At 43.9% G+C, this 27399-nt stretch overlaps 1 protein-coding gene and 1 long non-coding RNA gene across 3 annotated transcripts in view; one reads left to right on the forward strand and one right to left on the reverse strand.

The window, feature by feature from the left end:
* LOC147627568 (uncharacterized) overlaps positions 1 to 27399 on the forward strand; it is a 42611-nt gene that overhangs the window by 10534 nt on the left and 4678 nt on the right. The gene's annotated exons all lie outside the window — the stretch shown is intronic.
* Positions 639 to 27399, reverse strand: LOC147627569 (mitochondrial phosphate carrier protein 1, mitochondrial-like). Of its 2 annotated transcripts, none has more exons than XM_086814484.1 (6): positions 26579 to 27399; positions 9996 to 10357; positions 9810 to 9853; positions 7129 to 7241; positions 1316 to 1440; positions 639 to 1221 (listed from the first exon to the last, which is right to left on the reverse strand). In XM_086814484.1, the coding sequence occupies exons 1-6, from the start codon at positions 26711 to 26713 to the stop codon at positions 1113 to 1115; spliced, it is 888 nt and encodes a 295-aa protein (XP_086670610.1). In that variant the 5' UTR covers positions 26714 to 27399; the 3' UTR covers positions 639 to 1112. The 2 variants fall into 2 exon arrangements, with proteins under 2 accessions (XP_086670610.1, XP_086670609.1); XM_086814483.1 differs by having other exon boundaries at positions 7129 to 7343; positions 26579 to 27391.

A 27399-nucleotide genomic window follows, 5' to 3' on the forward strand; every position in this document is an offset into this window, starting at 1 on the left:
CAACTGAAAACTTGCATAGAAACCCTGCTTTCTTAAAGGACTGTTTTTCGTCAAAATGCTGGAGGGAGCATTTGGTATATATTTTTCTAAGAGAAGTTTGGTTGCATCAGCTGACGGGGAGTGTTCAAAGGACGGCTCATGCGACAAAGCCTGCCTTAGTCTTGACCAACCTTGGTATGGTTGAAAAATGGTGTGCTTCCGGTACGATGGGCGAGGACCGACGAAGCGGTCCCTGAGTGAGTGCCAGGACACCTAAGGAGATGCACGGGCTTGCGATGCCTATGACACCCATACGTATGTCGTGAAAGATATGTATGATGGACGAAATGATTATTGTAATCTGTTACTGATTTCGTTACTGACCAGTTGGTCTCAAAACGCAGAGTCCAAAGTGATACTGTTTTTTGAGAAACAAGGGACTGGATGAAATATTTGAGTTATGACATTTGTATCCAATAACTGTTTGTCAATGGATTATTTTATATGTTAAAGTTTTAAAGAGGATGTGTGCGTATCTATATTTGAAAGCAAAAGTTAAGAAAGACATTCAATTATGGGTGAGTTAGCAATTGTCAGGTTATACCGATTCCAGTGGTTGGGTGGTGGCTAACCCATGGGCCGGATGGGGTTAGGCTGGAATCAGTGGAGTTTTAATAATTAAATTGAAATAATAGGAATACGCTTAGAATTCAAGTAGTTAAATAAAAAGAGAAACACGAGGGAAATATATTCCTTCTCGTGCAAGGGAAACATTCCCTTCTTACATATAGACTGTACAAAGTGAAGGCATACAATGTTTTCTTGACATTTTGGGTAAGGCCTTCCTGTCTTCTTTAGTCTTAGGCCCCCACAATTGTTTTTTTGTACATTGATTTAGCTGTATGTGATACTGCCCAGATCTGGAAGGATTCACAGTATGTCTGGTAAGCTGTGTTCCTGGGGCCATGTAATTGTGCTCCTTCGCTCAGTTCCAAAACCATTATGCCCCCAGGTAGCTCAGCATTGCTCATTTATGTGAGCAAAAGCAAAGAATCCAAAAGCTTCCGATGTAAACAGCCTCCTGAGCCCCAGATTACAGAGCCATTAGTATGTAAGTCTTCCAAAAAACATGATCATGTCATGGCGGTCTCCACAGCACTAGATGTGTCTCCCTCTCCAGCACATGCAATGCCTGCCTTCACAGCACTAGAAATGCATTGTTCCACACCACCACTTGTAGGCCTGTAAGCAAAAAGTGAAACAATGACAGTCAGTGCAGAGGCCACAAAATATAAAAGAAACGGAGATGTTCTATTAACCCACTCAATGAACTTACAAGCCAATGAGAACCTTGATTGAATCATATGCAAACCACTGCATTGTCACCACTGGACCCACCAACATCATACGTATAGGTAAACTTCTGGTGAAAAGTCCAGGGAAACCAATGCTCCTTATAGCCTGTTACAAGACAAAAAAATAGAGTATCACTGCATTGACATGCACAAACATAAGGCAGCACCTGTGTCAATTCACACTGCATTGAATGAATACTCGAAAATTTTTCACGATCAGGGGGAAAAAAGGTTCAAACCACCCTTCTTGTTTTCTTTTATTCAAAACAACTCTTAAACCTTGAAATTTCTGTAATCTAGAGTGGACCAAATAACCATTACTTACTACTAAAAACATTGTATTGTTGTCAAACAACTTTAGGGAACCGTTCACCAGTTTGATTTGTGAAAGAATGAACACATATTGTTGATGCCATGTACATGTTACATCATCCTCCCTCAACAAAAGTAAATGTGTGGTCGCCAGGACAGCTGGGATTCCCTCCATCAAAGTATGCATTGCCTCCCTGCTCCAGCAGGTCATCATCGCTGCCCAGCCACCTTCAGGAGGGGCCGATTCTGCAGCGCATGGAGTATTTAGGTCTCCCCAGGCAGTGCTTCATTTGCAGACAGATGGAACACCTAACCAGAGCGTGCCCACGGTCTCACTCTTCCTTTTCAGTCATCCATAGACACCATTGTTCCATTGAGGAACTTTATTCTTTAGGTATCTCCTGCTAGGCCAAGGTTGCCAAGGACACTTTTGTGCCTGATTTGAAGACTAGGTTTCTACGTCCACAATACACGACAAATCTTGAAAATAAGTTCTACAAACTGACCCAAAACCGTTTCCGTGTGCGAGGTGATCACATAAGCTCAACAGTTGGGGAAGTCCGAGGAGGAGAAGCTCAAGCAGTTCATTCGGGGATTGGATCCAAACATGCAGTTCCCCGTTCGAAATTTTGAACCCCAGACTTATGACAGGGCTTTGACTCTTGCGCAGAATCATGAGATGATGCTCAATGGAGGCAAGCCCAATACCTCTCCAGTCACCCCCAAACCTTAGCAGCAAAGCAGACGCAGACCACCCAACAAAACCAAACGTCTAACCAGCAAACAAGCAAGGGGGCTCCCAACAACAAGGATCAAAAGATGAAGAGCCAGAATAGCTCTTTTAGTGGGAAGGAGCGACAAGATGGACCTAAGAACAGCCCTGAAGAAAAGATCAAGGAGGGCCTTACTGGAGGATTCTTACAGTCAGATGAGAAGAAACGGTACTTCAAAGAGAACCGTTGTTTTTTCCGCCACCACGCAAGACATGCCAAGAAGGATTGTACCAAATGGCAAGCGGAAAAAAGCAAACAACCACCCTCTACAGTGACTACCGCCACAGCTGTACCACTCCCTCAACCACCAATGTTGTTCAACTTTTGCCTGTTTTGAATGCGGTATCCGCAGTGGTATTCGATGATAAGCAGGAGGGCAGAGTTGAGGAGCATCAAATAGGTTTTATCAGAGCTTATGGCACAACGAAGGGACAACAGTTTGTTGTCCTCTTCGAAATGGGCAGTTTAGAAGATGCCCTCTCCGCAGTTGGCAACCAAGATGAAATGTGCCCTTGTGCCGTAACATTTGGACCTGGACGGGTTCACTCCCGGCCTACAGACTCATATTTCCCAGAAAGCTCAACAGTTTGCCTTCACAGTTCAGAAGGCCCAGTTTCAGAGGGGCTTCATTGTCTTGCCCTTTCTCAGGTGTGACATGACCCTGGGAATTCAATGGTTCCGCCAGTATACGCCCATTCCTGATTGGAGACAAGACACCTTCACGATCGTCGAAGGTTTTCTTGAGCCTACTATCATTCGCAGGGATCAGGGCATTCAATGTATTCCACTTATTTCCCACCTTCAAGCCAGTAGAGCTATTCCAAAGGGAGCTGAGTGTGCAATGATCTATGTCCGCCCACGGCAAATAGCGACATCAACCGCGACTCCATTAGAACCCCAGATGATCGGCCTCCTCCAACAGCTTCAAGACATCATGTTAAGGGATGATCTTCCACCAAAACCCAATTGGTACCTACCCCCTAGTAAGTTTTCGTATCGTCTTTCCAAGGCGTTAGAAGCTAAGTTGGAGACGCAACTAGCACAGTTGATGAGGTCTGGTTTCATCAGGCCTTCATCCCTCTCCATTTGTTGTACTGATTCTGTTTGTGCAACAGAAGGATAAGACCGCACGTCTCTGTATGGATTACCAACCCTTGAACAAGTTGACAATCAAGAATAAGTTCCCCATGGCAAGGATAGAGTACATCCTTGAAAGGCTCGATGGTGCTCGGCACTTCACCAAGATCAACCTCAAAAGTGGCTATCATCAAGTCAAGATTTTCAAGGCCGATATCCCAAAGACTACCTTTCGAACGAAACAAGTGCATAATGAGTTTGTGGTCATGCCTTTTGGTTCGACCAATGCACCGGTGACATTCAACAAGATGATATCACGAGTCTTCGTCGTACTCATCAGTATATCTCTATTCATTTTTTTGGATGACATTCTTATTTTTTCTGCCGCTGCATAACACCATGTGAAAGATGTGCAGAAGGTCTTGTGCCTTTGCGAGACAACAAACTATATATATTAAAGCAAAGAAGAGCATATTTGGAGTTCAAGAAGTCCAGTACCTGGGCTATGTGATGGGTTCCAACGACATTCACCTTAATCTTGAAAAGATAAAGGCTATTCTCGATTGGAACGTTCCAAAGATAGCCCAAGAGATACGTTCCTTCGTGGGCTTGTGCAAAGTACATAGCTCGCATATGGATCGGTTTTATAACCTTGCAGCACCATTGAGAGATTTGCTCAAGGGAGTGAAGACTAGAAGACAAGAAGTTTCAGTCTCACAAGTAAGGCTTTAGAGGCTTTCTTTAATTTGCAAAAGGCGGCTTCCGAAGCACTAGTTCCTAAACTCCCATCATGGGATGACCCTTTTGAGGTGATCACCGATGCCAATAATCTCGCCATAGGAGAAGTTTTGCAACAAGAACGCAGACCCGTAGCGTATTACAGCAGAAAGTTGAATGATGCAGAGAAAAATTATTATGTATATAACAAAGAGTTGCTAGGGATTATCATAGCCTTGAAACAGTGGAAACCTTTTCTTTATGGAAAGGAATTTACTGTGAAGACAGACTAGGCCTTGAAGTGGTTAGAAACTATGCCAAGTGCCCAGTGGAGTGACAGACAGCACCAGTGGAGTCAGTTGTTCCAATAGTTTGGCGGAATGATTATGACAGTATTCCTTTTGATGCCACTACATATGCTCAGGCTGTTGGGTGTCTTATTTATTTGTGTACTACACGGCCAGATATTCAGTATGTCGTATCTCAGTTGAGCAGATTCATGCACAGCCCGTGATTGTCACATTGGCAAGCTGTGAAGCGTGTATTCCGATATTTGCAGGGTACCTTGTCTCTTGGATTGCTTTATCCTAAGGGGGGTGACATGCAGTTATACGCTTACAGTGATTCAGATTGGGCTAGTGATTTTGATACCAGACATTCCACTAGTGGAAATTGTTTCTTTCTTGGCTCTTCATGCATTTCTTGGCTAAGCAAGAAACAAACCACAGTGGCCACTTCGTCTTGTGAGGCAGAGTACAGAGCAGCCTACACTACTACTGTTGAGTGTGTTTGGCTGCGTCGTCTCATGACTGATATGGATATTTCAGTGGAGGAGCCTACACCTATCTATACTGATAGTCAGAGTGCCATTGCTGTGGCCAGGAATCCTGTGTTTCATGCTCGCACGAAACACATTGAGATTCACTATCATTTTGTTCGGGAGAGACTCCAGGCAGGTGATATCAGTCTGATCTACTATCCTACAGATCAGAATGTGGCAGACATCTTCACCAAGGCATTACCACGTCCGAAATTCGAAGCATTCCGCACTGCTTTGAACTTGTTTCCTTTTGGTGGATGATGTACAGTGATCACATATCACTCCAAGGAGGTTTGTTGGGTTTTATGCTGTGTATGCACCCAGAGGAGTGCTAGTGATCATCAGTAGATTACTGGGGCACTTTTTACTTCAGTTAGTGGAGGTTTTTTCCCCCTGTTTAGCTTAGTTTCACTTATAACAGTTTATAAGTGTTTTGGTCCACCTGGCACACTTTATGGCCGGACATGTGAACACATCTTTTAGGTCACTTCATTATGTGGCTATTGTACTTCACTTTATCATAACTGAATACAAGAAGAGTCATGTTCTCTCTCTCTGCTCTCTACGTTTCTGTTTGCAGTACCTCCAAACCCTAACCCTAACTGCTGAAAGCCTTTGTGAGTAGATATTGCAACTACTCTTGGGTGTTGATGACATGCATGGGTCACTGCCTTTGTTAAATTGGGGAAATAATGTGAACCTCCCATAGGTATAAGCCTTGTGAGTAGATTTTTTTTTTCCAAGAAAAAGATCCTTCTATTAGTTAAAGAAAAAACAGCCATAGAGGGCTAGATACAACCACAAAGGGCTAAATACAGACTCGCCTCATTTAAGGGTGGGAATCACATGATAATAAGAGGGAAGAGACACTTCTCCTCCGGCTGGCTGCTCTTTGAGGAGAATTATCTCATACAGGGGGAGGGGGGGGAAACAATCACATAGGTGGTCTGTAATGCCAAATTGGGTCACTGCCTCTATCTGTGAGGAAAGGGCCAGACCTCCAAAGTCTTAAGAAAGCTCCCGCCGCTTCTGCATGCAGTCAAAATCTCCTTGTAACTTCCCCCACTAACCGCGCAGGGTGTGAATGATATGAAGCCATATGCTCCTGATGGTCTCAACCGGCGGAGTGTGGGTACCCTGGATGGCCTCGATGGCCTCGCTGCATTTATAGCATGCCAAATGTGCTAGGCTGATATGCTACTGCAAATCTCCCATCTTTGGCATGAGCCTGGACGCCAGTCGCGTGTAGGTGGGGTTGTGACTGGTATTGCTATAATACGATGGTGTGAGCCCCCCGACTTGGAGGCCAGTTGATGGGTTTCAGTGGCTGCCCCCCGGCACTACAGTGCGCTATTTGGGATGCTATGTGGGCATTGACATATCTCCGGAGCAGCAGATAGCCCCCCTTCTTCTGAGCATTCAGAAGAAGCTTCTGTATTGGAGTACCGCTCGTTTATCTCTGGCTGGCCGAGTGGTTGTGGCCAACCAGGTTCTGCTTGCTACCATGTGGTACATCACTTCTTGCTGGGCCTTCTCTCGGGCGTGCATTGGCCAGGTGGCGACAGGCGGCCCAAAACTTATGCCATCAGCTTCATCTTCCATGGAGTCCACTCCTCCCTATTCTTGTCATCAGATACTATATCCACCCCCACATTAAAATCCTTATTTAAAGGGCCATAGTGATTCTCTACCCTTGACCAAAGTTAAGAATGATGGACTTACCAATGAAGAGTACAGCCTACCCAATAATGTCCTTCTGACTTCTATGGTGCCCCTCTGTTTTCTAATCCCTCCATTGTCTCAAAAATTTTAAGTTCACACATTGAACAAAGAATTTCAATAGCATTGATGAAATAGTGTAATTAAGATCACAAAAAAATTCAGCCCTATATCACACAGTGACCTCTTACTTTGAACAAAAAGCAAATCCTTGCATATGCAAAGAAGGAAACTGAGGTGAACTTCTAGGTTTTCTCAACTTTTTCAACACAACAGAAAAGCTTACCCAGAAAGTGCATACGTCAATAGCAATGTACAAAGCATGTAAAACACAAGAAAAAACCTTACTCAAAAAAAAAGTTGGGTTTAAAAGAACCTGTGACAAAGACTGGGCCCTGTTGTTGTAGAGAGATGTCACAACATTGTCTGCAGGATTTGAAACTACAGTGCCAATTGTTCCAGCCATATAACCAGCAATACATGTAACACCTAATTGAAGACCCTTGGAGCAATCACTCTTTTGCCTTTGAAGAATACGTTGATAAAGAAAGTCTACCGAGTGTTCAAAGGATGAAAACATCATCATGCTGACTGTATAAAACATTTCAAGTCAAAACACAAGGCTTGTTGAAGAAATAAAAGCACAACAATGGCATCGCTGGCATACAAGAGTCTAGAAGGTTAATACATCAAGCTACAGCCAAGACCTGAAACATCCTTTTGTTATATATTTTGTTTTCAATACAAAAGGAAAGAAAAAAGATATTCAATATACCAATCCCTAGATTTCTAAGGCACCTAGTGTGCTCAAATGAACAAAGCAGAGACGTAGTTCTACCGGAAAAGATCTGAACACTTACTCTAGTGTTCAGGGCCCAGGCACCTGACCTTTGCTCAAAATACACATTCAAAAAAAGACCTTGCATTTAATCAGAAGAAGCATTAAAATTGCAGCAGACTTTAGCCCAAGTGGTAATGCCTTAGTGTGCCATGGTGCAGATCCAAAATTTGAACCTTGTCACCTAAATTAGTCTCTCTCTCAAAAAGACAGTACATTTTCAAAAGAATCGTGTGCAAATACATATTGTCAGTACGCACCAATAGCTTTGTTCAAGTTGCAGCCAGATTGTTTATATTAATTCTTTCTATTTGGAGTGGTGCAATTTGCCCAACCAGCTACCTTGTGTGTGTAAGTTGCAGCCAGATTGTTTATATTAATTCTTTCTATCCAAAGTGGTGCAATGAACCCAACCAGCTACCTTGTGTGTGTGTGTGTGTGTGTGTGTGTGTGTGTGTGCGCGAGCGCCCGCGCGCACGTGTATGCTAGCCTCCATCATGCTGCACCTACACGTGTGGTAGTTAGCCTCCATCATGGATGCATCTACCCTCCACATCTGGAGATGTGATAGAAACTCAGTTCAATGGTTTATCTATGTAGATTTGTCTACTAAGATGACATATCTTTATGCATGAACCTGCACTTACTCTTGGGCGTTGATGTCGTGAGTGGAGATGCCATAACACATAAGACTATGCTACGCATGATGGAGTTGATGCTTTGAAGGTTTGTGAGAAGACTCATGAATTCAAGATCGCACTTTGGTTTTGGTTAAGCTAGTATGACATTTATTCTTGAACAAAGTAGCAAAGATCAGATTTTACAGAAAAAGGCCATATGAGAAGTGAATCATTTACTTTCTGGACTCGAAGAGCTCTGTCACCTGCACCTCAAGCAACTAAGCAACTCATCCTCTAACCTACTGCCAAACTTGCAAAAATCTTCTTGAAGATGCTATGTATCTATCTCAAGACAACATTGGGAACTACTACTTGTCGATCCTATGCTTGAAATTCTTCGACCCTCCATGTCAGCGTGTATCTCATATCGGCAAGAGGACGTGCCTACTTAAAGCCCAACTACATGTAGAGACTCTACATGCACAAACCCAACACTAATCTATGTGACCTGATCTTGCTACAAAAGATCCTCACGCATGCTCTGATGCTAAATTGGTTGCCTGCAAACCCCAACACTAATGTATGTGACATGATCTCGCCACAAAAAATCCTCACACATGCTCTAATGTTAACTTGGTTGCGTAAACACACAGATCGAGACTTAGCTTGGCTGTGGGAAACCCTAGCGCACATGGACAAAGTGCATTCCCTAAATGACCTACTGCAAATGGCAACATGCCCGCAGAAGCGTGATTTGATTAATGCTAATCAAAATTGAGATTAACAATAATCCGACTTGGCAGAACACACAATATACACAACCACGTAGATCTAAATTATTGTACATTGCTAAAACATCAATATATACAATGAATTTTCAAATCTACACTAAAATCTATCATACGTTACTGTGCATAACTACCATGCAATGCAAGTCGTACTGTCCTCCCTTTTGTGTTTTGGTAACAAACGCAAAAGAGGGCTACAAATCTTAAGACCCCTGATGTCGGTTGTGCTGTCCTACCACTTGGCTGCCAGCACTACTTCCTAGGATTCCCTACAATGACCCTCTACCTGCCCTTATATAGTGGCTAGAGGGCTCATAGACTAATAAGGTTAGCAAGTTGGCCAACTATGTGAAATGTGCATGACTAGATACAATGAATCCAAAAGTTGTCCACACTGACTGATCCTTGGGTGCCCTCCTGTCCAATATTGGACTGCCCAAACACAACCTGCCCAGAAGGTTGCTGCACTAGTAGGACATGTCCATGGGCATCACTGAATCGACATGCACATGACACTAGGATAGGGTGGCAGGAAGGTCCCGAGTTCAAACCCCCACAGACCCTATTGGTGTGGTAACACCTTCGGGGTACCAAATCACAGCTACATAAGGATCTACTCAAGGGGAACAAAAAAGGACAGGGTGCCAGCCACATGGAAGAACATAGCATTATCTAGCATGAACAAGAGTCAACAATCACCTAATATGTTAAAATGAACAAGGCGATTTGAGAATGATTCAAGAAAAAATGCGCACACCTCCCTAAGTTTCCGACATGGAAAAAAAAGCCTATCCAGAATGTATGGTCTTACATGGTAGATTTCTGCTCCATAATGGTAGCAACCCTTTGTACAGCCTGCAGTGACAGACAAAAAAATAAAAACAATTTGCCCAACATGCCCACCTTTAAGAAAAGGAAAATCTGGAACTCTTAATCTGCATATCTTCTTTCAGTTACATGTTGCCACAAAAAAATATTCAGCTCGCATTTAACTCACTTGAATATTCCGCCTGAGGAATACATCCTTGGAAAGCCATCCAATAAACCTCTTGCAAAACCAGGCTGCACTTGCACCTTCACTTTAACAGCTTCAAATGGACACAGGGCAACATCTGCAATAACCTGTGCTGAAGCACTACTGGCCAGATAGATGAGTGTCTTGTATTGAGTGATATAATTAGGCCCAGCAGCATCACAGTAGGTTTTTTTGAAGTACTCATACAATCCAAACTTGCAAGCTCCCTGGGCGCCATATCCATAGAGCTTTCCACTCCATCCTTTCCAAAGCCCTAATACTCCATGTTCTATCCATAAAAGTCGCAAACCCCCAAGGATACTCCCATACTTTCCAGGATTAACCTGAAATCACAGGTTCAAAAACTCAAAATGTGCACATACAGACAAAAATTAAAACTGTCAGGTCGGTCTTGTCCATCCACTACTCAGTAGTTGCTGCTTTTAACAAGAAGATATATAAATATATGCCCATTAAATAAAGATATCAAGCTATCTCATGATTGATGCAGCCGAAGACTTAAACATAGATTAACACTAAGCACTTGAGAGATTAATGCTAATCCTATTGAACTTGCAAACACACAAAAGACGAGATGTGTAGCCCTAATCTACCCTATATTACAAAACAGGCTATATTAACAATGATGATCTTGATCTTGACTTAGATCCTACTTATGCATACCTATCTACTGATGCATACAAAAGGTTACTGGTTGTCCTCCTCTTGTGCATGCTCTAACACACATGAGGGCTACTCGGTCTTGCTGCTTCACAACTTCTCTTGTGATCCAGATGCCTTGGCTGTTGTTGCCTCTCTCCCTTGGTCTTGGCTTGGGAACCTTTGTATCGAACGCTCAAGCATGACCCTTGACCTGCCTTTATACAGGGAAGTGATAGCAAGTTGGGTTCAAGTTGGCTAGCGCTTTTACGACCCCCAAAAATCATCAAAAAGACCTTAATTGTGTTCATATTGTGCCCAACTTGTGTTGCAACCATCGGTCCATGTCCAATAAACTCCGAGCACCTATTGGGTTCCCAAAACAGCCCAAATCGGGCCATACTCTGCCTCACACTGTGCCTAGAAGGTAGTTGCAAGTAGGAAACACTCACATGGGTGATGCACGTGATAGCTGATAACCCGGACTTACGTTTGCTCTCTAATGTAGAAAACAATGAACTGGAAGCTATGGTGGAACATAGAGAAACATGGCTATGGCTATGGCATAAAAAGAGAGTGAAAGAGAAATAAAACACGACTCTATATGAGAGTGGCAAAAAGATACAAATGCTTGCATAATTATCATTGAGAAGAGTGCCTTTAAATAAATATTGCGAATACAGCTTAACATTTGTGATTAGGTGTGAGTGGATCTCTCCACCTTTTCCCCTAAATCAGCTCCTTGATTCTGGTAGACCTTTGACTTTTGGTTACTTTCTAGATTTTATCAACTCTCTTTAATGAGAGTGTGTGCACATGCCTTTATGCTTTTGTACTTGGATAAGGCTTGTTCTCCAACATCTAAAGCCTCACATCTCTCTTTAATGGCAGATCTAAAACCACAAAGAATTAGCAGATTGCTTTAGCTTGACATAATAGAACAATAATAAGGACTCTTAACTCTAGTCTTGTTTAGAGACTTTTGTTTTCTTTTTTAACATTTCTCTTAAGTAAATTGTTTCAAAAGACATTACTACTAGAGAGCACTCTCAACACAAGATATTATTGGAAAAAAAAATCGTGTCAAAAAAGTTTTAGATACATAGTCTTTCATGGTTAGCATTTAGGCATAAAAAGTTTTACATTTTTAATTTTACTTTGAAAATTTCTTAAATAATTTTTTAAGCACACTATAAATGTATCACATAAGTATTAAAAATGGAAGACTTAAACAGATGATTAACACTAAGCAAACTAGATTAATGCTAAACCAAAAGATCTAGGAAAATATGCAAAAGAAGAGACAGTCAAGAGACTTAAACATATGATTAACACTAAGTAAACTAGATTAATACTAAGCCAAAAGATCTAGCAAAACATGCAAGAGAAGAGACAGACAAGACATGTAGCCCTAATTTACTGTATATATCCAAAAGATAATCATATATATGATGGTTCTTAGATCTAAACTTAAATCCTACTCATGCATGCCCATCTTCTGATTACCAAAAGATTCTCGGTCATCCTCCACGTGTGCATACAATGTAGCATGCAATAGGTTGATCATCGTAATGTGCAACAAAGCCTTCTTTAAACCCGTGAGTTTATGCAATTCCACTTTACTTTGAGACAGAAAGAAGATAGAGTCAACACAGTATTGGGTCCCAATTACCCAATGAAGACCCCCCGTCCCCTACCCCCCACCCCTTGCAAGTGAGAGTATTTGCTTGTATTTCTTTGGACAACTTTGTACAATGAGTATGAAAGATGACTGAGGATTGCCCAATGCAAGGACGAAATAGACTGAATGTAACCGCTCTCTACAGGAGGCCTACAAATCGGAAGACAAAATACACATTTTTAGATCACTTAACTAATGTAAACAATGGACATTATTAGCAACATTAAAACTGAAAATAATCAATAACACTTGACACCAACACTGGGGCCGGAAAGGGCTGGCCCCCCCCTCAATACATTTGTATTTCTCAGAGTATTTATATGTACAAGTGTCACGGGCCAATAGGCCAGATTTCTCCTCACATGGAGTGAATACAACTCAAACAACTGGGTACTTGTTAATGAAGTCTGGACAGTCGAAGGCACACTCCCACCTTCATTAGAGCACACCTGCCTTTCACTGGTCTTCCGAGACCGTGCACCAACAGGCACACCCGTACTAGCACAAGCAAAGGGGTACACCGCGGAGGAATCATTGCCTAGTTCTCCCAGATAAGCTTTACTCCCGGATTCCCTAGTATTTCTAACCTTCACTAGCTCTCAGAAATTCTGAGGGCGCGGTTAGCACTACCACTCAGGGAAAAACTAACCAAACTAGGAAAGCTTCCTGAGCATGGTTAGCATAAACATGCTTTGTTCCTACTCTGCACAAAACTTAAAGAAATCTTCGAACTTAATTTAGTAAATTTTAGTTTTACACAAATAAGAAATACAAGGCACCTGGTATAGCTTGTAGCAAGAGTCAATGGAGATGCATTCTTATCACCATGCAGTCAAGTCCACCTAGTACAATAAGTACAGGTCCTGGTACAGCAAGTTCAAGCCTAGTACTGCAAATACAGATCCTGGTATTCTCGGAAAAAAAAAATTCTCGAAAAAAAATACAGATCCTGGTACAGCAAGTTCAGGCCTGCGATCTAGTACAGCAAGGTACAGGCTCGTACAGCAAGTATAGTCGAGTACAGTCTGTTACAACAGGTATAGATCTGGTACATGCTAGTACAACAAGTACAGCCTAGTACAATTTAGGTACAACAATCAGGTACAAGTGCTGTTTAGTACAACAGTTGAGTATAGATGCTATAGCAACTAGGTGGGTGTTGTTTTGATGCAGGCGGGTACAGCCTATATACAGGTTAGAGGCGGGTACAGCCTGGGTGCAGGTACAGCACACCGACAGCAGGCGGGCTGGACCTCATCAATGTTGAGCAATTGTTCCTGCAAATCTTTCACTTTGGTGAGATGATTTGCCATAGAGTCACCCTCATCCATAGAAAGAAGATCCAATTGCCTCTTCAAGTAGGCAACTCTTGCCTCGTTGCGTACATGATACATTGCTTTCAATGTGTCCCATGCAAGCTTCGATGTCTTGCATGAACGAATGTGCGGAATAATAGTCCTTTTCACTGAAAGGGCTATCAATGACATGGCCTGTGCATCTCTAGAGTCCCATCTCTTCTACTCTTGTGTGGGAGCAAGACCTACATCAGGAGCTCTTTGAGCACCTCCCCTTTGAGGCGTGGCTGGCTGTATGGTAAGTGGGCGTGTGTCATCACCACACACGATGCCCCAAAGCCCTTTGGCTACCAGCAAATTACGGATCATGAAACTCCAGAGGGAGTAGTTAGATCCATCTAGCTTGTCCTCCTGGGTGAGCACACCAAATACATCTATAGCATTCTGTGCCATGTCAACAAAATATATCTGCAAGCAAACCAAGCACCAATGTGCACTGCCAGGCAACCAAATGTCCTGTGCAAATGTATGCCTGCAAACCAAAGCAAGTGGAAACCTTCACCAAATTGTCCAATTACACACAATGTGTATACATACGCGACAAATCGCAGTTGTAATGCCCAATTACATGCTCCAATCAGAAAATCCCCAATCTTTATGCACTCCAATCGCTTCAATGTGCATCTAATTGGCCAATTTTCAGAAAAGCCCCAAATTTCTGCAAGTGAAAGAGGCTCTATTTTTTGCTGATTTTGACTTCAATTTTGAAAACCCCCAAATTTCTACAAATGAGAGAGGTTCAATTTGCTGATTTTGACCTCAATTTCAAAAACCCCCAAATTGCAGGCAAAGCAACATGCCCAATTTTATCAATTTGTCCTGAAATTGAGAAATCCCCCAAATTTTCCTGAATCCTGTACCACCTGCAAGCTTTCAAATCTTCCTGGCAAAATCTACCTACAAACCTTATTTTGTTTTCTTTGTTTATTTTTTCTGTTTGCTGAAACAAAGGTACCTGGGCAGCAATGATGCACAGCCGGGAAGATGTAGTACGGAAGAGTCGTTGCATGTGGAGGCGTTGGAGGGAGTCGTTGCAGGGCGGTGGATGGCTGTGGGCAGCCGACGGGGAGCAGGGGCTGAAGCTTACGGAGCTGATGGCGCAGGCGTAGGCGGCAGGCGTAGGCGGCAGCCGTAGGCTAGCTGCACCAGGCAGTTGTCAAGCTAGTCGCTGGAGTCTCTGGCAGCGAATACAGGTGACGAAGCGCTGGCGGCTTTTTCATGGAGAGCATGATGCTTCTAAAGTGTTAGCATTTGTGGCACAGTTTGACATTGCCTTTAGCGATGAGGACTTCACTGAGAAGTCAAAAGTACACCATGCTAGCATGTTTTTGAAAGGAACCGCTGCTCATTGGTGGATCATTGAAAAGATCACCAAGATCCCATTTGCACCTTTCCTTCCAGGATAGATTCTATGCTCAGTTTCTGCCACCAAATGCGGAGCAAACTCTCACTCAAAAGTGGGACAGGCTGGAGTAAAGAGATAATGAAAGCGTGCAACAATATGTTAACAAGTTTTGGAAAGTGTTGCTGGAAGTAACTCCCTTTATGCAAATCACTGAGGATGAAAGAAAGAGGAAGTTTCGCTATGGACTGCAACCAGCATATCGTTCAATTGCACCCGAAACATACTTTGCAACAACTCACAGCTTTTGCTCTTGCTACGGAGCAATTGGTGCTCAAAATTAAGCAGGATCAAGGCGGTTCAAAGGGGAAAGACAAGGCTGTCCCAAATCTGCAGAAAGGTGGACAGCCACATAAAAAGAACTTCCGGGAGACTCACAAATACCACATCTAAAGATCAGGGCCCAAAGAAGAACAAATTCGGCTTGATCCCGGAGCAAAGAGAGCAATATGCAAGGAGGGAAAATGTTTTTCTTGTGGTAGCAAAGACCACATGTTTCGACAATGCCCTGACCGCAAACCTAAGCACGAGGACGAGCAAACCAAGGCTAATGTACATGCAGTTCCTGATGTGCAAGGAAATACAAGTCATGATGCAAAAGAGCGGATGGTATGCAAGGCTTGGGGGCAAATCAAGGATTAGCCCGCCTTATTTATGTTTGATGACTGTGTGATCGATAACTTCATCTCCATACAAACGGCAGCTGCATTGGGTATTGAGGTTGAGAACATGGGACCTCAGATTGAAGCCGAAGCTGCATTTATTGGTAAAGAGGTGCAGGTTACCCCATTGATAGGGAAGTTGCGCATCCATATCCAGGGCTACCTTGATAATGAACATTTCCTAGTTGCTCCACTAAATGGATGTGATGTATTGTTGGGCAAGCCGTGGCATCATAGGCTTGAGCCCCGCAAAGAATACAAGACCAATATGATTTCTTTTATGCATAAAGGCCGCATGCATTTTATTGATGCTGGCAAAGAAGGGGATTCCATCCCACTTGTATCACACATCCAAATTAATAAAGCAATGAAAAAGAGTCTTTCTGCGTACTTGGTTTTTGCTCGTGATAGCCTTGTGCCAAATCATCAAAATGTGGATGCTATGACTAATGATAGGCTGAATTTTCTTCATGCATTCAATGATTGTTTTGCTGATACATTGCCAGGAGAATTACCTCCCCAACGGCCCGAAGATCATTGCATAGATCTTGTGCCAAGTAGTTCTCCTCCTAACAAACCCGCATACCGAGTGAGTGCTGCACAACAAGAGATCATGAAGCAGGTAAACGAGCTTTTAGAGAAAGGTTTGGTTCAGCCAAGTTCCTCACCTTATTGCTCTCCTGTACTTCTTGTTCAAAAGAAGGACGGATCATTCCGCATGTGTGTGGACTATAGAGCTTTAAACAAGCTTACCATCAAGAACAGATTCCCAATTCCATGTATTGATGACATCTTGGACAAGCTTGATGGTTCGGCTTGCTTTAGCCGACTTGATTTGAAGAGTGGTTATCACCAAATACGAGTGGTACCACAAGATGTCCATAAAACTGCATTCAGGACAGCCTTTGGACTATATGAATTTTTGGTAATGCCTTTTGGTCTCACCAATGCTCCTGCTACGTTTAATCGTATGATGGATAGGATATTCCGACCCCATCGCAAATTTACAAGAGTATTCTTTGATGATATCTTGGTTTTCTCCAAGAATGAGCAGGAACACAGAACTCATTTGGTCATAGTGTTCGAAGAGTTGCGGAAGCATAAACTTTTCATCAATGCCCAGAAAAGTGAGTTTTTCCTTTCAGAGATACATTATCTGGGTCATATTGTATCCAAAGATGGAGTAACAATGGATCCTGCAAAGATAGAGACCATTCGGAATTGGCCAGAATTGCAAAACGTACATCAAGTACGTAGTTTTCTGGGATTATGTTTGTATTATAGGCGTTTCATAAAGCATTTTGCTATGATAGCCACCCCTTTACATGATGTCACAAAGAAGAAAACCACTTTCAAATGGACTTCAAAAGAACAGGATGCTTTCTTGCAACTCAAGCATGCCATCATATGTGGTCCACTATTTATTGTTCCTGACTAAGACAAGTCATTCGTAGTTGAATGTGATGCTTGTGGTGATTGTATAGGAGCTGTCCTAAATTAAGAAGGGCATGCAGTTGCATACGAGAGTCGTCGTTTGCATGATGCTGAGCTTCATATGGATATCTATGAGAAAGAGCTCTTGGCTGTAATTCATGCTTTAAAGATATAGAAACATTATCTTCTTGGGGCTGAATTTGTAGTCAAGATAGATCATCAAAGCTTGAGATACTTTCTATCTCAAACAAAGCTTTCAGAGAAGCAGATGAGAATGGCAAACTTTCTTTCCATGTTTCATTTTCAGATTGTGCATACTCCACGAAAGAAAAATGTGGTGGCCGATGCATTATCCAGGAGGCCTTATGTAGCTGCAGTCTCAGTGGCCTCTCATGGGGACTTATCTGCTATGCGCGATTTTTTTTTTATTTTATTTTTTTGGAAAAACGATCCTTCTATTAGTTAATGAGAAAACGCCATAAGGCTACAAAGCTCACCTCACAAGGAGGGATAATAAACACAGTGAACACCTGAGCTCCACCCCCGTGGCTGGCCACTCTCTGGGGGGGGCTATCTAGTAGTACATGCGGGAGGTGAGAAGAGCGAAACTGGAGGCCCGTAGTGCCAAGTGACATTCTCGCCCCTCGCGATGAGGAAAGGGCCAGGCTGCCAAGTGCGGAGGAACGCCTTGCGGCGATCTCTCATGCGATCCGAGTCGCCCTGAAGTTTCCCCCCAAGGTGTGAATGATGTCCACCCAGAGGGCCTGTATGACCTCCGCCGGTGGAGTCGCCTGGCGGTCTATGGCCTCCCTGCATCGGGCTCTCCATATGTACTATGCGCGATTTGTATCATTTGGATGCTGATTTTTGCCATATATGGACTGATTTGATGGCTGGTCATTCACATGCCTCTTATGTAATCAACGAGGGTTATCTTATGAAGGATAATTGCCTATGTGTGGTGAAGGATTTACGACCAAAGGTTATGGAGGAATGTCACGCTCCACCTTATGCTGGTCATAGAGGTATCATGCCTACTACACGCATGATTCAGAGATATTTCTTTTGGCCAACCATGCGTAAAGACATTGAGGCTTATGTGCGTGCATGTATTACTTGCCAAAAGGTGAAATTTGACAGGCAAAAACCTCCAATTTTGCTTCAGCCATTGCCTATTCCCTCGCAACCTTGGGAAAGTATTACTATGGATTTTATTATGGATTTGCCTAGATCCCAACATGGGAATGATGCTATTTGGAGGCCCGTCAAGAAAACCATTAAAGCTGATCATATGGTAAAGCTTTTTCTTGCTAATATTTTCAAACATCATGGTATGCCTAAATCCATTGTTGGGGATAGAGATCCAAGGACTACAAGCCTCTTTTAGAGGGCTTTATTTGATAATATGGGTACTAAACTTGAGTTTTCATCAGCTTATCATCCCCAAACGGATGGCCAAAGTGAAGTTGCAAATTTAGCTGTGTTGGATTTATTGAAGTGTTATGTAGCAGATCAAAAGACTGCATGGAAGAAGTATCTTCCACTTGTTGAGCTTGCCTACAACAATACAATCCATGCCTCCACGGGAAAGGCTCCGTTTGAAATTATTTATGGCAGAGTGGTATTGCCACCCATCCTTCGTACAAAGGATGAGATTTTTGCAGCTGATGAATATGTTCGTGACTTGGATGTAGCCTTTGGTCAGGTGCGGACAGCCATTGCAAGGTCACAAGATAAGCATAAAATGACTGCTGACAAGCATAGAAGGGACATGCAAGTCCAAGAAGGTGATTGGGTTTTGCTGAAATTTGAGAAGGCCAAGCTTCGGAGGAGGCCAGGACGAGAAGGATCATATCCTAAGCTTTCTCCTCGCTATTATGGACCCTTCAAGGTGATTCAGAAGATCAATGAAGTGTCCTACAAGCTTGCTTTACCTAGTCACTGGAAGATTCACAATGCTTTTCATGTGAGTCTATTTCGGAAATATGTGGGGCCAGATCCTGACGAACCTGTCAGAGCAGATCCGCCCGAGATTGATGAGCTTGAGGACATCCTCCAGCTAGAACAGATTGTTTTTCACAAGGAGCGAAAGCTACCTGCAGAGGGAAGCTTTCCAGGAAATACCTTGTGAAGTTTAAAAATTATTTGCCTATTGATGCAAAATGGGTAAATAAGGACTATTTTGTTGACTACCCAAAGTTGTTGCAGGCATATCTTGAGGCTTTTTAGTTGAGGACAACTCTTTAGAAGCCCGGGGGGATGTCACCAATTGGCCGACCATTTGGTCCATCTCCAGTTTTTGTGTCTCGTTCACTTGAGGCCAGGCCAATGTCTCATGTGAAGAGGCCAGTATTTTGCTAACATGGACGGGAGCCAGACTGGTGCCACCCGTGTGTTAGCAGGATGGTGTCGTATGGACGGGATTGTGTTCTATCCATGGGATTGTCACGCCATGGAAGAGCCAGTATTCGTGCCGTGTCTTGCCTATGGGACTGTCACTCCATAGGGAGGCTCGTGCCTAGAACTGTGTCTTACCTATGGGACTGTCACTCCATAGGAAGACCAGGATTTATGTTTTACGTCGTGCCATTTTTGTGCCCGACAGATATTTTGTACTTGTTCTATGAACGAGAGATATGTCCATGATACTATTTGATGCACTCATGTTTTGCATGTTTGAAACTCTTTTCGCATGACTTGTATTTTTGTGTTTGCCTGTTTGTCGTATTACTTACTGAGCGAGGACGCCTGCCAGTGAGTCGTGAAGTTTGCTCTGTCTTCTGACGAGTTTTGGTGCATGTGAACAGGTGGTTAGTATATTGCACATGTTGGTTTAATATTTTATATTCTAACCTTTTGTTTTATAAGGTTATATGTTCACACTCACTTAAAAGTGGACACCCACTTAGGGGCCAAGGTGGGGAGCCACACTTCACTTGTGTGTGTGTGGGGGTGGGTGCGTGGTCACCTACCCACACCACCATGGAACTGGCCACCCACATGCAAACGTGGGGGAGCCAGCCAACACTATGGTTTTACTCCACTCCAACCCTTACAAAAGGAAGCCACCACCTCCATCGAAAAAGTCATCAGCGATCGTTTTCCACCATCTTCGTAAAAGAAATCAGCCGACGTCCATCCCTTGCGTTTGTTTTATTTACAAACTGCGCCATCTTCACCAGCGCTACAGGCGGTTGTATTGGCTCAAGCGGCTACGCTAGTCCTCATAAGGGCGGCTGTACTCTCTGCACTACAAGCAGCACAGGCTGCAGGCGACTCCTACAATCAGGCTACGCTTCTGCTCTTCCACAGTCGGCTGCTCCTCCACACCATCTCCTCTCCTTTCAGCAGCCAGGCGGCTGTGGCTGTGCGACTCCAGACAGGCAGCCAAACTGGCTGCGCTACCCACCACAGCAGGCGGCTGTGGTGGGTGTGCACCTCCAGACGGGCAGCCAAATAGGCTGCGCTGCCCACCACAACAGGCGGCTGTGTGCTCATCTCCAACATCGGTGCTCCTACAGCTAGGCGGCCGGCGGCTGTATTCTGTAAACAAGCGGCCACATCTTCATCTTCTGCAAGCTGCTCATCCTCTCCTCAGACGGCTGTACCTTCCATGTGTAGCTGCTGTTCCTCCTGTTGGTAGTTGTGCTCCTGCAGCCAGGAGGCTATACCTTTCTCCAGGCAGCTACTCCTCTCGACATGCTGCTGCATCTCGGTGTCTCTCTCAAGTAACTGCACACAAACACCATGAGTATTGGTCTTCCATCTGCCATCCTCAAGTAAGTGAATTTTTCAGATTTAAGTAAAGTATTTTGTGATAAATCTGATAAGGGACTCTCTCCACGGCAACACCGGCGGTTTGGTGCCGGGTAGTCCAAGCTCTTGGAGAACCGCGATCCAAAGGTGTTGAGATCGGGAGAGCCACGTGTTAGTACGAGAGCGCCTGTTTGTGCGTGGTCTTGGAACACCAGTGGGGTGCTCTCCGCGGAGTCCAGTGAAAGCACAGGACCATAGAGACTGGACCACGCTAGCGGTCGTTCTACTTCGAATATCTACTTCGAGCCTTTTGTTTGGTACTGTATTCATTTGTACATGGACATCATCTAGTTCTTTGAACCCATGGAGCATTGTATTTGTTAAATACTCCCAATAAATATATCATATATTGAGGGGGGGGTCGGCCCGTTCCGGCCCCAGTGCTGGTGTCCATCTATCTCATTTCATTTCATTTCAATTTCAAGTTGTTATTAAGTTGTCCATTTCAAATTGTGATATTAAGTTGTGCTATTACGCGTGTGGGTGTCCAACGGAGTCTTTCCCACTTGACGAGATCAGTTTCACTGGCTGACTCACTATGAGTGCCCCCAGCTTGCAGCCGATTACCTGCTCAAGCCTCATATGATTGGTTGCTTTGACATGGGGCCCCTAGGGTAGCCTCTAATGGCTGCCCACCTTGTAGGCAAGGCCTTGAAGACTCATGAGGTGGCCCATAGGAATGCCCCTCTGCCTAAATGCCCAACTACATGCAACTAAGACCTTGGCTCCTAGATCTTGTGTCCCACACAACACCCGGTACACCTCTACATCATTCCAAAGGGTGACTCACAGTACGGACTTGTACTACTCCATGTGTGGAACATGCACACTTGACCATGACCATGTACGAGATGGTCAGGGTTTTTGAGGGCATAATAGACTCTAATGGAAGTGTGGAGTTAGGATTCAGTAGGGAGTTGGGAATTACGCCTTGGTGAGCTAGCTTGCTACCTCATGATCTGGTTTAGGACTAACCTTAGTTTTCAACTATGTTTAGGACAGATTTTGGAAATGACTTTACAATGGGTGATTGTCAAGATCCGAGGATTCGCTTACAAATGAGATAATGTTTGCAAGCCCAACAGGGCGTGCAGTAACAGACTCAACCACGTGTCCAAGAGATAAAGATATAGAGAGAGAGGGGGGAGATAGAAGGGAATAGGGATCCTGCACAATACACCACATTGAGCGGGGAACAGGCCCCGCCCCCTTTCAAGAATTTATTCAAGAACAATCCACAGACACGCTAGCATCAATACAATCAATGAATACAACACAAACAGATGTGCCGATGTAGGATATCCAAGTCGATGTCGATGTTAAGGCACAAGATCTCTAATGCCGAGCACACCACGGGGATGATCCACAAGTATCTCTCACCGGACTAGTACCAGATCCAATATCCAAATCCAAATCCAATGAATCTAAGTCCAAATTAAATCCAAAACCAAGTCCAGATCAAGTCTAAGTCCAAAATCCAAGTCCAGATCCATGTCTAAGTCCAAAATCCAAGTCCAAATCCAAGTCTAAGTCCAGATCCATGTGTAAGTCCAAAATCCAAGTTCAAATCCAAATCCAAGTCTAAGTCCAGATCCAAGTCCAAATCCAAGTTCAAATACAAATCCAAGTCCAAGTTCCATGTTCATGTCCAAGCTTCATGCCCAAGTTATATGTGCAAGTTCCATGTTTATGTCCAAGCTTCATGCCCAAGCTATATGTGCAAGTTCCATGTTTGTGTCCAAGCTTCATGCCCAAGCTATATGTCCAAGTTCCATGTTTATGTCCAATCTTCATGCCCAAGCTATATGTCGAGGTTCCATGTTTATGTCCCATGTCCAAGCTCTATGTTCCATGTCCAAGCTCTATGCCAAGTTCTAAATCCACTCGCTCATCCCATAAATAATCTCCACCGATGATGAAAACACCTAACCTTAGAAAAGCTCCTTCTGGCAAGAAAACTGATATAAAACCTATTTAAATGGTTTTCAAGCGATAAAAACCTCCAAAAAGCAGTTTCTCGGGTTTTTAGAGCAATTTAAGGGTTTCTGAAATTTTTAGGGTTTCTAGAATTTCAGTCCATACATGACCCTACAGTTCCATACGGACATGTACCAAACCAAGGAGTTTTTCATCGTTGCCCGCTGATTCAGAGTGCCTCCATCAACTGCAGTGCCACGCAATCACAGTTTCGTACGACTGCACAGGGATCCGTACGATCGTACACGCCAACACAGTTTCGTACGACTGCACGAGGATCCGTACAGTCGTACGGAACTGTGATGGCATGGCACTGCAGTTGATGGAGGTCGTTGCCCGCTGATTCAGAGTGCCTCCATCAACTACAGCGCCATCCGTACAGTCGTACGGAACTGTGATGGCGTGGCACTGCAGTTGATGAAGGCACTCTGAATCAGCGAGCAACGATGAAAAACTCCTTGGTTTGGTTCATGATCAAGTAGATGATGATGGAGAAGAGGATCTCCACGCTTCAAAAAAGATGACAACGCGATAAAGAGGTTCTTCTTCAACTTGATGCTCAAAAGAGAGGCTCATGCTTCTTTTATACTTGGGGAAGCCTTGCTTTTTGCCAAAAACTGATGCTTTTGCTTTTGGTCTTTTTAATAGTAAAATATTACTCGGCTTTAGTCAAAAGTTCTTGTTTTGCTTTTCTAGCTTCAAGGCCTTGCTTTTGGCCTTGGATTTGCTTTTTGAAAAAACGGCTTTTAGCTTTTTGGTCCAGTTCAGGTGTCCAAGAAAGAGGTCCATCATGTGAAAAAGAGCTCAGAGGGCCAAATAGTTACAATGTTACCTCCCAATCAGCCTAGGGTTAGGTTAACCCGAGGCTAGGGACGTGTGCTAACCTAGGATGGCAAGACACAGGAACTTGGAGGGTTCACACGTAGGCTAAGTGTGCTAGCAAGATGAGGTTTGGATAATTGGATGTGGACTTATAGATAATAGCCATGGCCTGATTTTGGCTAAAAAGCTTATAAATAAAGCAAGGGCCACCATTGATCATCGGACTCCCATTTCTAGCCACAGATGGGAGATTTACAACAATATAGCGGCATGGAATATTTGGAGAGCTATAGCGAAACTACTGAGGACATCCTCACCTCGCTAACGGAGTCCATCCAGAGCATTTGGCTTGATATCATTCATTCCCTCCGTGGACAATATGGGAAGCTTCAGGGTGGCACCGACCACAAGCGGAAGCGCCGCAAGGCCTTCCTATGGATTTGGTGTCATGGTCGCTTTCTCACTTACAATGATGGTGAGCCACTTGGCATTATAGACCAGCTGTGTGGTTGTCTCCCCGGCCCCCCCCCAAAAAAAAAAAAAAAGAATGTATGAGGTAGCCAAGGGAGAAGAGCATCATCCTTTCCCCTTTTCTCAGTTCTCTTGATTCTCGCTCCCCTCAAGTAGCTTTCTCCTCCTAGAGCGGCCAGCCAAGGGAGAAGAGCATCATCCTCTCCCCTTTTCTCAATTCTCTTAATTCTCGCTCCCCTCTATGGGACTGAGTTTGTACTTTAGCCATTATGGTTGTTTTGTTTAGTAACTAATAGAAGGGTCTTTTTTCTCAGAAAAAAGCAAAAGCAAGGACCAATAATAGTAATATTATTGCTATTTAAGTGGCCTTGGGACACTTGTGAGTTATTAGAGATATCCATGCGGCACACAGGAGAGTTGTCAAAGGTGTGCAAGACCTCGGGACCATGGAGCTGCAAGCCAATGGCTCGGCCGCGTGGTATGGACACCAATTTGGGGTCATCGGAGCATGTCTGACTCGCGGCAATCACATATCGGGCTCACGAGTGGTTTGGGGCACTGAACCTACGGTTGGGTAGTAAGTTGCTAGCCACAATTCTTCGTAGTCACACGGTGCATGCAACATTGGGTACGAAACCCCTCTTAGGGTTTCTCAGGTATGTGGGTCTAACCCTAGCCCTCTGCGACTTTCTGTCAAATAATCCTTGCCACTAGGTTAGGCCTAAGGAGACCCTCCATTCAACCACTTGCTCAAGTACTGGCTCTAGTTCACCCTACACCTTCCTCACAAGCACTTGGGCTTACTTCATTCTCCCAACACAGGGTTGGGATATTCCTTGAGTTTCTTCGAAAGGTTTTCAAAGTTTCTTCGAAAGGGTTTTGTAGTCAATAGGTTCCTTTTCTTTGGGATGAGTTGGTTTGAACGAGAGATCGCTCACTGTCTCTGCGAGGGAGGCAACTTCCGAGCTATCGTCCGAACCACTTTCAATGGTCACGATGTCGTTGCCCTTGACAGCCGATCATGCCTTGTGTTTCCGCGAGCTCTTGGTGGTCTTCTTCTTCAGGACCTCTAGGTTTGGTTCATTAGTCTTTTTAGGAGATGATGCAACCTTTGGGACTTGTACCTCTAGCTCTAGAAATACTAGCTTCGAGATCGAAGCTTGAGCTTTTTACTTCTTCGTTGCCTCGATGTTTCCTAGTCCACCTTGTACACTTAACAAGTTAAGGCTCGTCGAAGTGGCTGCCACTAGGGTCATTGTCATTCTATTTAGACAATCCTTAAAGGCATGTTTGAATCTACACTTGTAACATGTGCCTCCTTAAGGAATGCCATTTGGGTTTGGCACTAGATCTAGGGAAGGAGTTGGGACACTAGGTGCGATGGTTCTATGAGAACACTCTAAAACACAGTGCGGGCCCTTACAATGGAAACATTACACCGGTGGCTGCATGTCACATTATTGAGGTCTCTCATTCTCTGTTGCACCATGGCTATGAAAGAGAGGTATAGTCTATGGCTGGAGATTGTTCTGGATATCCATATGAATCATATACCTAGATGAACCCCGGAACATGCCCAAATTCACCTTTTAGGAACGTGCATGTTACATACTCATGGTAGTCAACCCACAAGACTTATAACTATCAACTCCATTATGCATAGTATGGGACATCCCCATTAACGTCATCAGTGCCCAATAGTGGGTGTAAAACACTGTATCAAGATATGCTCTCACAAACGCACTCCACACACACACACACACGAGCATAAATTCACACAAAACCCTTCGTACTAAGTTTCTGTCAAACCTCCAAAGATGCAGGGCAGACTCAGCCATAATGAAGCCTAGCACTAAGGGAAGTACCAAATAGAAAGACTTAGTACAGCAAATAAGTAGTTGATAGGGCAAATGCACCACTAAAGATTGAAAGAATAAGCACAATATCAACTGGCTGCAACTCGGACAAAAACTTCACAATGTGAAATCTGCATGTCCGCTAATACGGCTGAATTATATACCTAGATGAATCCATATGAATTATATTGCTAATATGACTCATAGCTCTCCTGTTCTGGACTCTCTACGTCTGCTAGCAATGGCACCGATTACTGTTGACTTAATACATGATTTTGAAGAGGGGACACTAAGGGGGGGCTTTGGTTTGTGGTAGTGGGTTTGTGTGTGTGTGTTTGGGTGGGGTTGGGCATGCAGAACTAGAAAACGAAGTCTAGCTGAAGGGAACATAAACAAAAGAAACGTCATCAACAAGGAGGTAGAGAGAACCTGCATGTTCACTTTCAGCACGTCCAGAGGTGTAATGAGCAGATGAGAGGCACCTGCAGAGAGCATGCCCCCAGCAGCACAGGCAGCGTAGTAGTTTCCTGTGAAAAGCTTGATCCTTTCCTGCTTTGACTCCATTGCAATGGCCAGAAAAAAAAAATGCAAACTAACTAACTTCGCACCTAGCACTGTTTCGATCACTTTAGGGTTAACTTGGACATAGCCTGCTTGCCGTTACCATTCAGGTGAGACAAGCCCTCCTTTCCCGCCTTGTGACTGCTCTGGATTAGTGGGAACGCCCTGGCTGACACGTTTCCCTTTACAGCAGCAAAACAAACACGACGAGCCTTCCTTCAACAACAGTGCTTCAATGGCCCGCTTGCGATAAAAATATCACCTAACCTGCCTGCCATCGCCATATTAGGTCCAAAAAAGCGCTTAAGAATTCCTTCTGCGGCAAAACGGCGGAGGCAACACTTCACAGAAAGCCTTTCTTCAAACACTGCTTAACACAACATGATTTTTCATTGCTATTAGACGTTGAGCTGGACATGCTTGCCATCGCCATATTATCCACCCTTAATCAACAGAGAGAGAGATGCTACACATTTGCCATGTATGCATTTGCACGCAACGTTTAGGCCCAAGCCTCAACGTTTAGAAGGCAGGGTTTTGTGGTGGAACTGGCGAGGCAGGGTTTTGTAGTGGTTTTTATGTGGAAAAAAAAATGCCAAGACGTGTACCATGCCAAACCCCAAGAATTCGTGTGGTTTCCCGTTCAAACTTCAAAAGCCCAAAAGTCAGGGTACACGGAAGGTAGTAGT

The sequence above is a fragment of the Cibotium barometz genome, chromosome 20 (assembly GCF_041138505.1).
Source record: "Cibotium barometz isolate CiBa-2024 chromosome 20, ASM4113850v1, whole genome shotgun sequence".
In the NCBI taxonomy this organism is placed as follows: domain Eukaryota; kingdom Viridiplantae; phylum Streptophyta; class Polypodiopsida; order Cyatheales; family Cibotiaceae; genus Cibotium; species Cibotium barometz.